Raw genomic sequence first — 17,058 nt, forward strand, 5'->3', positions numbered from 1 at the left:
TTTAAAAAGGGAGGGTGTGAGAAAACGGGGAATTACAGACCAGTTAGTCTAACGTCAGTAGTGGGGAAACTGCTAGAATCAGTTATTAAAGATGGGATAGCAGCACATTTGGAAAGTGGTGAAATCATTGCACAAAGTCAGCATGGATTTATGAAAGGTAAATCATGTCTGACGAATCTTATAGAATTTTTCGAGGATGTAACTAGTAGAGTGAATAAGGGAGAACCAGTGGATGTGTTATATCTGGACTTTCAGAAGGCTTTCGACAAGGTCCCACATAAGAGATTAGTATACAAACTTAATGCACACGGTATTGGGGGTTCAGTATTGATGTGGATAGAGAACTGGCTGGCAGACAGGAAGCAAAGAATAGGAGTAAACGGGTCCTTTTCACAATGGCAGGCAGTGACTAGTGTGGTACCGCAAGGCTCAGTGCTGGGACCCCAGCTATTTACGATATATATTAATGATTTGGACGAGGGAATTGAATGCAACATCTCCAAGTTTGCGGATGACACGAAGCTGGGGGGCAGTGTTAGCTGTGAGGAGGATGCTCGGAGGCTGCAAGGTGACTTGGATAGGCTGGGTGAGTGGGCAAATGCATGGCAGGCAGTATAATGTGGATAAATGTGAGGTTATCCACTTTGGTGGCAAAAACAGGAAAGTAGACTATTATCTGAATGGTGGCCGATTAGGAAAAGGGGAGTTGCAACGAGACCTGGGTGTCATGGTACACCAGTCATAAAAAGTAGGCATGCAGGTGCAGCAGGCAGTGAAGAAGGCGAATGGTATGTTAGCATTCATAGCAAAAGGATTTGAGTATAGGAGCAGGGAGGTTCTACTGCAGTTGTACAGGGTCTTGGTGAGACCACACCTGGAGTATTGTGTACAGTTTTGGTCTCCTAATCTGAGGAAAGACATTCTTGCCATAGAGGGAGTACAGAGAAGGCTCACCAGACTGATTCCTGGGATGGCAGAAGCTAGTTGAGGCCAGTTCATTAAGATGGAGTTAGATGTGGCCCTTGTGGTTAAAGGGATCAGGGGATATGGAGAGAAAGCAGGTACAGGATACTGAGTGGATGATCAGCCATTATCATTTTGAATGGCGATGCAGGCTCGAAGGGCCGAATGGCCTACTCCTGCACCTATTTTCGATGTTTCTATGTTTCTATGTCTATGTTTCTATGAAATCTCTACCGAAGTGGAAAAAAACCCGGCGTTTCTGGGTCTGGCCTTGGCGTAGCAACGAATCAAAGGCTAGCAGCCTCAAGTCAGAAACACATACAGCCAGCCAGCCAGCAGCCACAGAGTTTTAATCTATATTACTAAAAGTCTGTTCTTGACCGGTTTTGGCCATCTGTGCTGCGATTTCCGAGAGAACGCCGCCACCTACGGCCGTCATTTTTGGCCACCTTGCTCAGAGCCCCCTTCCGCCGTATGTGTGCCGAGGATGTTTCCCGTCGATGAAAAATGACAGAGATATTAATGATTTTACAAAATTCCCCATTCTCGCTGTTGCCCCCGCTGGCGGCAGGGGGAAGGGACTATAAAACCAGGAAGTGGTGTGCCTCAATCAGTGTCTGCAAGCTGGAGGAAGGCAGAGGGTCACGTAATAATTTGTTTATAGGGACAGTGCATATTAATGAACATTTGCATGTAAATATGCGGGATTGTAGCCAATCAGCAGCTAATTTCCGTCTCTAGTTTCTCTGAGCTGTGAATAACACTGAACACATGTCTACTCAAATGTAAGTGTCCTTAGTGGTTCTAAAACGCTTGCAGAATGTGTCTATTGGTTCTAAAATGTTTGCAAAAAGTGTTTATTGGTTCTAAAATGTTTGCAAAAAGTGTCTCTTTTGGTTCTACAATGCTTGCAGAATGTGTCTTTTTTGGTTCTAAAATGTTTTTTAGGTTCTCCCCCCCCCACTCCTCCCCTCTCCTCTCCCCCTCTCCTCTCCCCCCTCTCCCTTCTCCCCTCTTCTCCTCTCCCCCCTCTCCTCCCCCCTCTCCTCTCCTCCCCCCCACTCCCCTCTCCCCCCCTCTCTCCTCTCCCCCCCTCTCCTCCCCCTCCTCTCCCTTCCTTCTCCCCCCCCCCCTCCTCTCCCCCCCCTCTCCTTCCCCCCCTCTCCTCTCCACTCCGCCCTCTCTCTCTCTCCCCTCTTTTTCTCCCCCTTCTCCCCTCCATCCCCGCCCCCACCGTCCCTCCCCTAAACCCCCCTCCCCTCCACACACCCCTACCCCCTTCCCTCCACCATCCCTCCCCCTCCCTGCTCCCCAACTCTCCCCCTCCCCTCATCTTACCCCCCCTCTCAGCACACCCTCCCTCTCCCCCTCCCCCTCTCTCCTCCCCCTCTCCCCCCCTCCCCCCTCTCTCCTCCCCCCCCCTCCTCTCCTCTCCCCCTCTCCTCTCCTCCCCCTTCTCTTCCCCCCCCTCTTCTCTCCCCCCTCTCCTCTCCCCCCCTCTCCTCTCCACTCCCCCCCTCTCCTCTCCACTCCCCCCCTCTCCTCTCCCCACTCTCCTCTCCTCCCCCTCTCCTCTCCTCCCCCTTCTCTTCTCTCCCCCCCTCTCCCCCCCTCTCCTCTCCACTCCCCCCCTCCCTCTCTCCCCCCTCTCTCTCCCCCCCTCTCTCTCTCTCCCCTCTTTTTCTCCCCTCCTCCCCTCCATCCCCTCCCCCACCGTCCCTCCCCTAAACCCCCCTCCCCTCCACACACCCCTACCCCCTTCCCTCCACCCTCCCTACCTCTCCCCCTCCCCTCATCTCACCCCCCTCTCAGCACACCCTCTCCCTCCCCCTCTCTCCTCCCCCCCTTCCCCCCCCCCCCCCCCTCCCCCCTCTCTCTCTCTCCCCTCCAACCCCTCCCCTCCACACCCCCTACCCTCTTCCCTCCACCCTCCCCACTCCCTCCCCCTGCCTGCTCCCCTCCTCTCCCTGCCCTCAGCACACCCTCTCTCCCCTTCTCTCTCCTCCCCCACCTTTCCCCCCTCACCCACCCTCTTCTCCTCCTCTCCACCCCCCTATCCCTCTTGCCCCTCTCTCTCTGTCTCTGTCTCTCTCTCTGCCTCTGCCCCTTCTCTCTCTGCCCTCACTCTCTTATGCCAACACTAATGTCCATCATTAATTGTTGGGTCACGGGACAGCTGTAAAGACCAAGATTTCCTTATCAGAGAAATTTAGTAAATTGTCCGTTTTATTTTTATCACAATCAAATTGTGTTATTATTGTGTCTACAAGAAAATTAATCTACCCACAAAGCCTACTCTGCTGGGCTCATACGTGTAGTGGTCTTTGTTACTCCCTCATAGTCACATTCTGCAGACCTAAGGAATTATCAACTTAGGACATGTAGGACAATGAATAGGACTGGTTTAGAGGGATATGGGCCAAACTCTGGCAGGTGGGACTATTGTAAATGGGGCATGTTGACTGGTGTGGGCAACTTTGGCTGAAGGGCCTGTTTCCATGCTGTATGACTCTGTTTTGAACCTGTCAAACACGCTTAGTTCATCTTCAATGTTTTACCCAGATCATAAACTATGCAATTGCACATTTAAGGTTAGAAATCATTTATAACACTTACTTGAAAAGCATTGAGGATTGTAAATATATAATCAAAAGCAATATGCGATTTCTCTTGAAACGTTGCTATTCCAAATCCCCATGTGAGTCCAAGAATTGGAGTTAGCACCACAATGCTCCTCACAATTTGTTTAAATGTTTCTTGCTCCTCGCTGTGGCCCCTGGACCTATCTCCGATTCTTGGTCGTAAGAGTTTAAATAGGACCACAAACAGAACAACAACGTTGCTTGCAATGATAACCAGAGCAGGTATAACAAAAGCAAGTATCGGATATGAATCCCTCCAACGGAGCCAACAAGCATCTTCTCTTATATAATTTCCTGGATATGTAGCTCCGATTGTGATGACCGAGATAATTAGTGGACATAGATAGCCAACACTGAATGAGATTCCCATCAAGGTTGACTTACTGAAATCATGGAAAATGAAAACCAAGCGAAATATAAGTAGAAGGCCAAGGGTGAACATCCAAAAAAATAGGGCAAGATAGAAAAAATGAATGAAGAACGTTGCAGCCACACAAGCGTTTGCTACGGGCGATACATGGGAAGCCACAATGAACCATATGTTTGCTATCAGCAGGTTTATCGCAATATTCAGAATTGCAACATGGCGAGTGTGGGATGTTTTGTTCTTGGTCACTTGTTTCCATACTATTGCTTCTATAATAATGGTGATTAGTAAGCTGGCGATTGAAATGGCAATTCCAATTTCGGTTAAAATGTCCAAAGCTTTGTTGGATTCACTTAAAGGGGACATTAAAATTGAAAACGATGTTAAATGCTCACAGGTGCAAGCGATGTTGTCTCCTTCCTGACTAGTCATACAGCCTTCATTATTCCATGCGCCTATTCCAGCAAAATCCCAAAATGCGCATGTGGCAGTGTCAAAATCAAGTCCAATGTCCCTTAGTGAGAACGTCATATTCATTGTAAATGTTTTTTTACGGTTTAATGTTACTGTCATAACTAGACTATTAATTTCGAAGTGTGTATTCATATTAAAGAGTGTATTATTTCTTAAAATATCAATCCATGTTGGATATGCAATTATGACAACAACATTATCTTCGGCGGTTTCAAATTCGTCACCATGAATGAAGATATTAGCACTTAAATTATTATAGCCTGTAATGTTAAAACTCTTAAAGGTTTCATTAATGGAAGGGCTATTTTCATCTCGAGTGATTTTAGTAGCGACGAGCTGAAGATTATTTTGTTTAATTACTACAGTGCCATTTGTCAGATTGAGCCGACTAGTAAACGTCTCCACTGACTGTAATAATTGAGAGCTAGGGTTCGCGTCAACTGTTGTGTCAGAGAGAATTGTCCATGTGCTTAATGATTCATCAGAAATCACGGCGCTTACAGTTTGCAAAAAGTTCTGAAAAACACAATGAAGAGCTATATTAATCACACAATGGAATACAATTCACAACATACATTTTTGTAAAAGAATATGCAGAAAGATAAAGACTAAAACATAAATCAATTTAGAATTGTCCTGTTTATCCACAAAGCCTGTCCACATGCAGTGCCTGAAGCAAATTAACTAGAACTTTAGATAACCAGCCACACTCTACCCCCCAAACAGTCACAGAATCTTTCTAAACAGAGACACTAAATAAAGCTGGGGTCAGTAATGAAAAGTAACGTCAGAAAAAAGACCACTCCTGAAAGTTACAGTATGTTTGCTTTGAGTAAATTAATTGGAAATCCCCATATTTGTTTGCACCATGTGATCCTTGCCTCAACCACAAACTTTCACAATTTCTCGATGGAAGCTTGCAGTGAGACAGCCCAGGCCAGCAACACCTTACCCAGAACCATTATACCCTCAGTCATGTAAGGGAACCAAACCTATGGAAAGTGCCCCAGGCGATTCAAAATCTGTAATCCTTGACAAGTATTTAATGGTTCTAGAAATACCACTCAATATCTTGTTTATTTTCCCTATGACACTTATGTGACATAAACATACATTATCGTTTCCTGTACTGCTTCATTTTAATAAAAGCTTCATTCTATGTTGGACATATAAATATACATTGCATTCTATTTAACCAAAGCAACTGTTTAACCTATTTTCCCCATCACAGAGACCATTTCACATAAAACTTAATTCTAAACCTTGTTACCATGACTATAAAAATTTACAATCTAGGCAATTCACTAGCACAAATATTAGCCAAAGTATCCAACACCATTCCCTAAGCAACAGAGCTAGTGATTTATACAATGCTGATTATTGACTGGAGCCAATTCTCAATCCAAGGCATAACATTTTCACTGATTTAAGGTAGACATTGCAGGTAGCACCCCATAGCAAAGAGGAAATATTATAGAAATGATTAGTCTTGCAGAGCTGGTTGGATAAGAGGCAAAGACAACCCCACCATCTATGGAAACAGCAAATCTTATGCAGAAGGACACAAGAAGCTGGGAGTAGGAGTTGGTCACTTCTGCCTCTCAAACCTGCCCTGCCATTCAATATGAGTGTGGCTGATCTGCCAAAGTCTTCCTCTCCTTTCCTGTGCCAATTCCACATAGCTCCCAATTCCCTGTACTCTCAAAAGTTTATCTGCTTCATCTTTAAACTCCCCCAATAACCAACTCTACCACAAATCTCCAGAGTTGAGAATTCCAGAGTTTCTTAGCCAAACAATTTATTCAATTTCCGATTTAAACCAACATTTTCAGTTTTTTTTCTACACAATTTATTCACACCTCTGCTCAGATTGTCATCACGGAGATATTATCATCCCTGTGGTATAATGACCTTCACCACACTCAGCTGCCTGGGCTGTTCACTTCATAGACTCAAGGTCATGCTGATTCCAAATGTCCCCTCCATAGTATTGTTCCAAACAGCTTCTCCTTTTCTCTGCCTGGTCTCTCAGTCTGTTGCTCAGTACTGCATCAAGCACCATGCTCATATAGAGATGACTTCATCCACTTTGATTGCAGTGAGGAGCAAGGGCACCATGAGCAATAAGATACTGCCAGCTTCTCACAAGTGCTTGCAGTCATTGAATACACTCACATCCCCAATATGTGCTAGTTATGGGGAACCGGCAAAAGAGAGGTTAAGATTAGCATAGATTTGCATAGATCACCCAGGATCAGGAGGATGAGAGTGATCTTATGGAGGTCTACAAAATCATGAGAGGAATAGATTGGGTAGAAGCACAGAGCAGGGGAAATCGAGAACCAGAGGACATAGGTTTAACGTGAGGGGGGAAAGCTTTAATAGGAACCCAAGGGGTAACTCTTTCACGCACAGGGTGGTAGGTGCTTGGAATAAGCTGCCATACTTGAGGCAGATACTATCGCAACGTTTAAGAAACATTTAGGCAAGTACATGGATAGGGCAGGTTTAGAGGTATAAGCGTCAGCCAGGTGGGACTAGTGTAGATGGGCCATGTTGCCCAGTGTGGGCAAGTTAGGCCAAATGGCCATTTCCATGCTGCAAGACTATCATGTTGAAAGGCAGACGAGCAGCCTGATGGCTTATCCCTGCTCCTGTTTGCTTGTGTTCTTGTGCATGCTATACATTACATGACCAGTGGGTGCCAGAAGTAAAGGGCCTGTCTCACTTGGGCGTCATTTGCGCATCACACAGGCATTATGCATCACTGCTACGCAACCACGTCTCACCACACGTCATGCACGCGTAAATGATGCGCAAATAACACCCAGTGGGACAAGCCCTTACAGCACTAAACAAACCCTGAGGTGCATGAGGCATAGGCAGAGCAGGAGGATGTGGGGACAACCAGAGCACAGGAGGGAGGCAATGGCTGCACAGGCAATAAAGAGCCCCTGACAGGGAAAGTCTTAGCAAACAGGCTTACAAACCCATAATCCACACGGGCATTCATTAGCTTAAACACCAACAGAGTTCATCAACTGTGTTTGTGGTTCTCCAAGATCACTCTGTACAGGACCTCCCACCTGATATGTATCTCACTGATGAGGTCCCTAAATCTAAGACTGCTTCTCTCTCCACTGAGCCTCTGTCCCCTCCAAGTTAGTCAATGTGGATGTTGCTGCTGTATGTGCCTTTAAATCCTGATATCCTTCATCAACTCCTGCACAAAAGGGGTTAAATTATCAGAGACATTTAGTGTATGGCTTTGGTGGAAAGCACAGCTCTCTTTTCCTTATTTTTATTTGCAAGTGATTTGAAGTACTAGGTTAGTACGAGCCCAAATCCAGATCTGTGTATCAAGGACGTAAAGTTGAGCGGGTTACTGAGGTGAAAGATTATCCGGTTCCTGAGTTGTTACAGAGTCAACAAACTGTGCACTTGCTGTTCATTGCTAAACAATTCTATATGAAGAAGACATGGTGCACAAAGGAAATCAGAATTTTCCTTGGCTGATGCATATTCTTACCGCCAAATCGGTTTCATCAACAGGTACAGTGGCGTTCGCAAATGTCGTCAGTATTCCTATAACAGCTTGTACATTTCCAGGTTCGGTGATGTTTTCATTATCTGAGACATCAGATAATTCCTGAAGAAGACTGGAAAAGTTCGCTGCCACTTCAGCGGGGGACTTGGTTAACTGAGAAATGAAAGCAGAAATAGAATGATATATAAAGTTGCTGGACTGGGAAAGATAAGCAGGTAAGTGTTCCTTGTGTGGCTCACTGATGAGTCCCAATCTATTTGCTGTCCAGTCCCAAACCACCATACCTTCCCTCCATTCCCATCAAACCAATTCCAATGGATAGATAAGATCATGGAAAAAGCAACTCACCTTTAAAGGTTACTAGATCAAGTTCCCCCAACGCAATATTCCACCACTCACCCATAGCCCCCAACTGTGCAGGCGTGGTTGACGGGTTCCCGTTGTGACGCAAGAGATCCCCGTTGTGACTCGAGTCATGGCAACCCACCCCAACTGCGCCTCGCCATCCCTCTTCCTACCCCTATCCTCCTCCATTCCCCCTCATCCATAGCACCCCTCCCCCTCCTCTTCACCCTCTCTCTTCTTTCCCTCTCCTCCTCCCGTCCCCCACTCCCTCCCTCACCTCTCCCTTCCTCTCCTTTCCCTTACCCTCAGTCACTCCCTCCCTCCCTCCGTAACCCCTCTCCCTTCCCTACAACCTCCTTCCTCTATCTCCCTGCTCCCCCACTCATCACCTCCCCCATCTCATTCCCCCACTCTCCCTCATCTCCCCACTGCCCTCCTCTCCCACTATCCCACACTACCTACCGCCCCAACTTCCCTCTCCTCTCCCTCTATCCCCCCTCCCCCACTCTCCCTCCTCACCTCCCCCACTTTCCCCTCCCTATCCCCCTCCTCCTCACCTCCCCCCACAGTGAAAATCACGTTGTAAATGAAACCTTCCCCCAAGAATTTGATTAAAACAGACTTGTTTTTTTTAAATAGCAATTTTTTATGTAAATGAGATTTGGGATCCCATTGTGACATCGTAAGATACAAATTGGCAGTGCAAGTGGAAGTGATTTTCATCAAAGTGCTTTTTGTAAAGTTCAAAATGTGAATAACATAAAATATACCATCATTCTGAAAGAAACTTGCCACATCACACCACAGGACAATGGTGAGTACAGTGGGCCAAAAATTGTAGCACTATCGTGTACCTTTTTGGCGTAGTTTCTGGATCACTCGCACAGACACACACTCATACAAACCAACAAGATGAGAGTTTTAGTAATATACTGGACCAAGGAGAACCCGTTGGGTCCCGTCCCCTCAACGCACGGTTGTGGGGGGAGGGAGCGGCCTGCGGCATCACACACACACTAACCAACCCCTCACACACACACACAATAACCACCCCCACACACACGGGGGGGAGGGAGGGTGAGGGGGGGGGGGAGGAGGGGTGAGTGGGGGGTGAGATGGGGAGTGAGAGGGGGAGGGTGGGAGAGGGAGGTAAAGGGAGGCGGAAAGGGAGGGGGCGTAAAGGGGGGGCAAGGGGAGGGGGAGAGAGTTTAGAGGGGAGGGGTAGAGAGGAGGGGGGAGAGAGGAGGGGGGAGAGAAGGAGGGAGGAGGGGAGGGGGAGAGGGGGAGGAGAGGAATGGGCGAGAGGGGATGGAGAGGGGGGAGAGAGGAGGTGGGGAGAGGAGGAGGAGAGCCAGGCGGGCGAGCAGGCTGCTGTCCCAGATGAGGGCTGATTCGCGAACGCTCCTGTTGGCGGCTGCAGGCTTCAGGCTGCAGGCTTCATTCAGGCTGCAGGCTTCATTCAGGCTTTATTCATGCTTCAGGCTGCAGGCTTCATTCAGGCTGCAGGCTTCATTCAGGCTGCAGGCTTCATTCAGGCTTTATTCAGGCTTCAGGCTGCAGGCTTCATTCAGGCTGCAGGCTTCATTCAGGCTGCAGGCTTCATTTAGGCTTTATTCATGCTTCAGGCTGCAGGCTTCATTCAGGCTGCAGGCTTCATTCAGGCTGCAGGCTTCATTTAGGCTTTATTCATGCTTCAGGCTGCAGGCTTCATTCAGGCTGCAGGCTTCATTCAGGCTGCAGGCTTCATTCAGGCTGCAGGCTTCATTCAGGCTTTATTCATGCTTCAGGCTGCAGGCTTCATTCAAGCTTCAGGGACCGAGTACGGGAAGGGGGGAAGAATAGGAGGAGGGGAGAGGAGGAAGGGAACGGGCAGCGGGCAGCACGCCAACCAAAGGACTTCAGCGGATTCAATCCAGAGCCGTTAGGGGGGGGAGGGGTCATCACAGAAGAGGGCTGATTCCCGAACGGTCCCGTTGGCGGCTCCCGGCTGCAGGCTTCTGGGCCCTAGAACGGGGGGTGGGGGGGGGGGGGAGGGGAGAAGTCGGGGGGGAAGAGGTGGAGGGAAGAGGCGAAGGATGGGGAGAGGAGGAAGGGAGCGGGGAGCAGGCAGCGGGGCGTGCGCAACCAAAGGACTTCAGCAGCTTCAATCCAGAGCCCGGGGGGGTAGAGGGGTCGGAGGGTGACGTTACTCGCAGCATGTGGAATATAGCATGAGCAGAGCCATTGTAACATGCCCATCTCGTTTATTTTCAAACAATTGTGAACATGTTCATAAATAACTCAAGACATAAAGCTCGATAAAGCTTTTTAGGTAAGATGATTTTGGACTCCACCATGCTCTGATGCTCTAATATCTTTTTTAATGTCAACAGTGAATCCACACTCACTCTTAGGGCTAGCAACTCGCTACAAAGACTGATGTCTTTCTGCAAAGAAAAGCTTTTTGCTATCTCTCTAATCCTACGGTCAATAGCTTCCTGCGTGCATTGACATTTTGTAACTTTTGCCAATTTACTGTTAAGTACTATTTCAGTACAAAATAGCAAGGTCCTTCTTGGTGACAGTTCTTTGTGGTGTGCTGATAGATGGAGGGAGGGGTGGGTGAATGATGATGTGCCTGGAGAATGCTGACAGCTGGCAAGCATACATTTTGCCAGCTGTTGATGCTCTCATGGAGTGGCTCTGGCTTCCAATAAATGCTCCAAGTCAATTAAGCAGTTAGAGAAAAGATTTTGTTAAATATCTTTAATCAGTAGTAACGAAGGCAAATGCTAGCATTTATTTCAAGAGGACTAGAATATAAAAACAGGGATGTACTGCTGTGCCTTCATAAGGCAGTCAGGCTTCATTTGGAGTATTATGAGCAGTTTGGGCCCCTAAAGGACCCAGAAGAGGTTTACGCGAATGATATCAGGAATGATTGGGTTAACATATGACGAGCTTTTTAAGGCACTGGGCCTGTAATCGCTGGAGTTTAGAAGAATGAGGGGGGATCTCATTGAAACTTAACGATATGGCCACTAGTGTCTAGGACCAGAGACCATAACCTCAGAATAAATGGTAGTGCTTTTTGATTGGAGATGAGGAGGAAATTCTTTAGTTGGAGGGTGATGAATCTGTGGAATTCATTGCCACAGTCAGCTCTGGAGGCCTTCAATGGATATTTTTTAACGCTGTGTTTGACAGATTTAGATTAGCAAGGGTGTCAGGGGCTATGGGGAACAGGCAGGAGAATGGGGTTGAGAGGGAAAGATAGATCAGCCATGACTGAATGACAGAGTAGACTTGATGGGCCGAATTGCCTGATTCTGTTCTGATAACTTATGAAACATGAAATTACTAAGAAATAATTGAAAACACTTTTATACAGTTAAAAATCTTAAAATAAACTTGATTCATTATAAAAAGTAAATTCCATTATACCTATATGTTCTCCTTGCAGCTAAATGTGCTGTTCTTGTGCCAGATCTATGTGTAGCAGGCTCAGCAGTCAGAATGCCCACCAGCAACTTCATGCTCTGCTGCTGGTCTTGATGAATGTGTCCAATGTGAGGCGCAAATAGGTTAAATTTCTCTCGCCATCCAGGCTTTATTACTCCTGACGGCCTAGCTTGCAAATAACCTACTCCAATCAACTTTTGCAAGTTTCTGCCTATCATCAAAGTTGGCCTTGCTCCAGTTCAGAACATTAACTTGTGGACCAGCACTGTCATAGAGTCATAGAGTGATACAGTGTGGAAACAGGCCCTTCGGCCCAACTCGCCCACACCAGCCAACAATGTCCCAGCTACACCAGTCCCACTTGCATGCGCTTGGTCCCTATCCCTCCAAACCCATCCTATCCATGTACCTGTCTAACTGTTTCTTAAACAATAGGATAGTCCCAGCCTCAACTACCTCCTCTGGTAGCTTGTTCCATACACCCACCACCCTTTGTGCGAAAAAGTTACCCCTCGGATTCCTATTAAATCTTTTCCCCTTCACCTTGAACCTATGTCCTCTGGTCCTCGATTCCCCTACTCTGGGCAAAAGACTCTGTGCATCTACCCGATCTATTTCTCTCATGATTTTGTATACTTCTATAAAATCTCCCCTCATCCTCCGGTGCTCCATGGAATAGAGACCCAGCCTACTCAACCTCTCCCTATAGCTCACACCCTCTAGTCCTGGCAACATCCTCGTTAATCCATTCCTCTATTCTGAACCCTTTCAAGTTTGACAATATCTTTCCTATAACATGGTGCCCAGAAATGAACGTAATCTTCTAAATGCGGTCTTATACAACTGCAACATGACCTCCCAAGTTCTTTACTCAATACTGACTGATGAAGGCCAAAGTGCCAAAAGCCTTTTTGACCACCTTATCAACCTGCGACTCAACCTTCAAGGAACCACGCACTTGTACTCCTAGATCCCTCTGCTCTACAACACCACCCAGAGGCCTACCATTTACTGTGTAGGTCCTGCCTTTGTTCGACCTCCCAAAACGCAACACCTCACACTTCTCTGTATTAATTTCCATCAACCATTCCTCCGCCCACCTGATCAATCAATCCGGATCCTGCTGCAATCTTTCACAAACATCTTAACTATCTGCAAAACAACAATCTTTTGTATCATCAGAAAACTTGCTAATATTGGCCTGTATGTTCTCATCCAAATCATTGATGCAGATGACAAACAGTAATGGGCCCAGCACCAAACCCTGAGACACACCACTAGTCACAGGCATCCAGTCTGAGAAGCAACCTTCCACCATCACCCTCTGCTTCCTTCTATGAAGCCAATTTGCTATCCATTCAGCGATCTCTCCTTGGATCCCATGCGGTCTAACCTTCCAGAGCAATCTGTCCTTGTGGCCTTTTGCTGTCCTTATCCATAACTATTTTAATGTTCATAGTACTGTGGCCATTGGTCACCCACAAACATTTCAGTCACTTGCCCTTCCCAATTTACTGGAAACTAAATCAAGCTTTGCCCTTCCCCTTGTAGGACCGTTTACATGTTGGATAAGTAAACTTTCCTGAACACATTTTACAAATTCCAATCTGTCCAAGACCTTGACTCTATGGCGGTCCCAGTCTATAATGGAAAGTTAAATCGGCACTAAGATAACCCCATTAGTGTTCTATTAGTGTTGCAGCCGCTTGCAATCTCCTGGCATATTTGCTCTTCTAATTCCTATTGAGTAATTGCAGCCCTGTAGCATACTGCCAGCAAGTTGATCATGCTCTTTTCATTTTTCGCCTCCAGCCATCTACCTACACTGGACAAACCATTAGTAAAATCATCTCAGACAATTGCCATGAAGCTCTCCTTAAAGTAACTCCCTCTCTACTGTTACCTCCACCTCATCTGACCTGCAAGAACTGTACCATGGAATGTTAAGCTGTCCTTCCCTTAGCCAGGTTTCCATATTGACTAAAGTGCCCCAGCTGTACGTACCTTTCCACACCCTCGATTCATCTATCTTACCTGTCAAGCCTCTCGCATTGCAATAAATGCAGTTTAATCGGACAGTCCTTTCTCACTCCCTACTGTGCTCTTGCCCATCTTGACAACTGAACTTGCTTTCATCGACTTCCAGCTTCTCGCCTGCCTCCCGCCTGAATTGGATTCCATCCAATGCTAATCTAGTTTAAACCATCCCAAGTAGCACTATCTACCCAGCCTGCCAGGACATTGGTTCCCTTCCAATTCAAGTAAAAACAATCCCTCTAAAGCAGGCCACCTCTGCCCCAGATTCAAATATCTGAATCCCTGCCCCCTCCACCAACTCCTCAGCCACCAGTCCTATCTTCCTGTTTTCGACCCTCACTAACACGTGGCATTGGGAGCAATCCGGAGATTTACCCTCAAAAGGTCCTACTTTTTAAGCCTACTAGCCTTCTCCCACGGTGCGAATTCATTCCAAGTGCTCTCCCGAGTTAAAAAAAAATCGAACTCATGGTAAGCACGGAGAATGAACGTAGCGGGTACGTCAGAGCTCGGGGACGTCTCTTAGCGCTAACAGCAGGTACTTGGGAAGAGTCGTTAATGGCAGGTAAGCACAGGAAGACTCGTGAAGATTTTTCAACATGATGAAAAATGTCCACGAGAGCCCCGAGTACCGACGAGTGGCCATTACCGTAAATCTCCGAGTTCGAATCGGGGCAAACTCGGGAGAACTCTGGGAATGAACTCGTACCGTGGAACAGTGGTTTAACTCTCTGTATTCACTCTGCAGGACACTCTCCGGAAGTGGCGGCGCTGGTGAACGGATGCGGCTCGCCTGCAGTCCGTTTGATTTTACTTTTTTGTGTTGTTTTTTTTCGTTTTGTTTAGCTAGGTTTTTGGTTTATTAGGTTGTGTTTATGTGGGGGGGGGGGGGGGTTGAAACGGGGCTTGCTGTCTCTCCCTTCGGGGGAATGCGACTTTTTTGTCGTATCCCCCTTCTCTGCCTCCGTCTGCGCTGAGGCCTAATGGCGGAGCTGGCGACCTCGAGGCTCCGGAGGCAGCCTGTCAGGACTCGCCCTGGGCTCGCTCCCGTGAGGGCGGCCCGGCTCGGGGCTGGAACGGCGCTCCCGTGAGGGGCTGTGACGCTCCCGTGAGGGCGGCCTGGCAAGGGGCTGAGACGCTCCCGTGTGGGTGGCCCAGCCCGAGGGAAACGGCGCTCCCATCGGGGCGGCCCAGCCCGAGGGTAACGGCGCTCCCGTGAGGGCGTCCCAGCCCGAGGGTAACGGCGCTCCCGTCGGGGCGGCCCAGCTCAAGGGTGGAACGGCGCTCCCGTCGGGGCGGCCCAGCCCGAGGGTAACGGTGCTCCATTCGGGGTGGTCCAGCTCGAGGGTAACGGCGCTCCCGTGAGGGCGGCCTGGCGCGGGGCTGAGACGCTCACGTGAGGGCGACCCGGCTCGGGGCTGGAACGGTGCTCCGGTGGCTGAGACGGCGTTCTGGCGGCGGCGGCCTGAGTCCGGGGTTCGGCCGCGGGCCAGTGGACGACGTCGTCAACAGCTGCGTCCGCTGGACTGGAGGACGGCAGCTTCGACCACCCCGGGCCGCGGTGTTTTAACCGGCCCGTTCGCGGAGCTCTGTGAGCCGCGGGACTGATTTACCATCGCCCGGTGGGGTATCGCCTTAGCGCAGAGGGAGAAGAGGAGGGAAGAGACTGCAGCCCTAAGATTTTTGCCTCCATCACAGTGAGGAGGTGCTTGGTGGACTCACTGTGGTGGATGTTAATTTGTGTTTACTGTCTGTTCTGTTGTCTATTATTGTATTATTGTATGTATGACTGCAGGCACGAAATTTCGTTCAGACTGAAAGGTCTGAATGACAATAAAGGAAATTCAATTCAATTCAATTCAATTCATCCCTTTTCCTACCAATGTTAGTTGTGCCAACATGCACAATGACTTCTGACTGCTCCCCCTCTCCCTTGAGAATGTCATCCAGCCGCAGGGAGATGTCCTGGACCCTTGCACCAGGAAGGCAACACACCATCCTGGAGTCTCATTTCCTGTCACAAAATCTCCTGTCTACCCCTCTACACTGAAGAGTCTTCTATCACTGTCTGACTTCATCTTTCCCCACTGTGCCTCAGATTCATGCCTGATGCCATAGACCTCCTGACTGCTGCTCTCCCTTAACTAGTCACCCATAGGCATGGCCACCTGGCTATGTCCCACCTATGACCTCCTCAGTTTCCTGGATGATTCATTCAACTGCTGCTCCAATTCCCTAACATGGTCTGTAAAGAGCTGTAGTTGGATGTACTCCCCACATGGACACAGAAGTCTTCCTGACCTCCCATATGTAGGAAGAGCATGCAATTGCCATAACTGCCATCTTCAATGCACTCGGCCAGGAAAGAAAGATTAAAAACAGCCTGTACTATATTCCCCCTATCACCCTCTCTGCCGAAGCCTCACTTTCCTTCCGCCTGGCATTTACCCACCGCCTGACACTTGCCCTCCACATGGCCACTACCAAAAAGGCAGCTCCACAAGCATCTGCCTTCCTTTTATTCACCTACTTGGAGCAGTCTATGCAAGATGCAAACTGCTTTCAGCCACTCCAACTGAAAGTCAGCTCATCTCATTAACCGTGTGGCTTCGGTAATTGTGTGGCCTTTATGAAAGCCCTGCTCTTCTGCTCCTTCTTTCACATTTCCAACAGTTAACAAGGTGATTTAAGTTTCAGTGTTAATATACTACAAAGAGGAATTTTGATTTAGTCATGTTTTACACATGATAAAAATTCTTTACAGTGCCTACCTCACGAAGATTACTGATCTCTGGTATTAGACAGAAATTAAGTTCGTCTCCATAGCCATTGACACCACATAGTCTTCTCATGTCTCCTGCTGATCCCATGCATGCGATTGTTGCAGTGGAATTAACGCTGACGGTGCCATAGACTTCATCACTGCATGGAATTTCATTATCTATAGAAAGAAAAATCATATAACATTCCAGAAGATAAATAGTATAATTTCACTAAGCTTATGAGGTTATATTTTGCTCCATGAGTACATTTGATTATTTGTGAATTGCAAGAATAGGCTTCTGCAGAGTTGACTTAGTCTTGCCCACATTTTTTATATTCTGATGTTTAACTACCTAATGATTTCCACACTGACCTGTGTGGCAGTTTGTGATTAACTACGAATTGAGTTTCCTCTTGAAATAAAACACTGGCAATCAGGTCCAAAGCTAGAATTGCCTTTCCATGCTTAATCAATGTTC

General features: G+C 47.7%; 1 protein-coding gene across 2 annotated transcripts in view; it reads right to left on the minus strand.

Annotated features, from left to right (window-relative positions):
• LOC116973330 (adhesion G protein-coupled receptor F5-like) overlaps positions 1–17,058 on the minus strand; it is a 54,253-nt gene that overhangs the window by 14,587 nt on the left and 22,608 nt on the right. Inside the window, exons 3-5 of one of the 2 annotated variants that reach the window (XM_033021290.1) lie at positions 16,588–16,757; positions 7,976–8,146; positions 3,580–4,962 (exon numbers count right to left, since the gene is read on the minus strand). In XM_033021290.1, the coding sequence (XP_032877181.1) occupies positions 3,580–4,962; positions 7,976–8,146; positions 16,588–16,686 (1,653 nt within the window). In that variant the 5' untranslated portion in view covers positions 16,687–16,757. Of the gene's footprint in view, positions 1–3,579; positions 4,963–7,975; positions 8,147–16,587; positions 17,052–17,058 lie in introns of those variants that run through there. The other variant, XM_033021289.1, reaches the window with a different exon arrangement.

Source organism: Amblyraja radiata, chromosome 5 (assembly GCF_010909765.2).
Source record: "Amblyraja radiata isolate CabotCenter1 chromosome 5, sAmbRad1.1.pri, whole genome shotgun sequence".
Lineage (NCBI taxonomy): Eukaryota > Metazoa > Chordata > Chondrichthyes > Rajiformes > Rajidae > Amblyraja > Amblyraja radiata.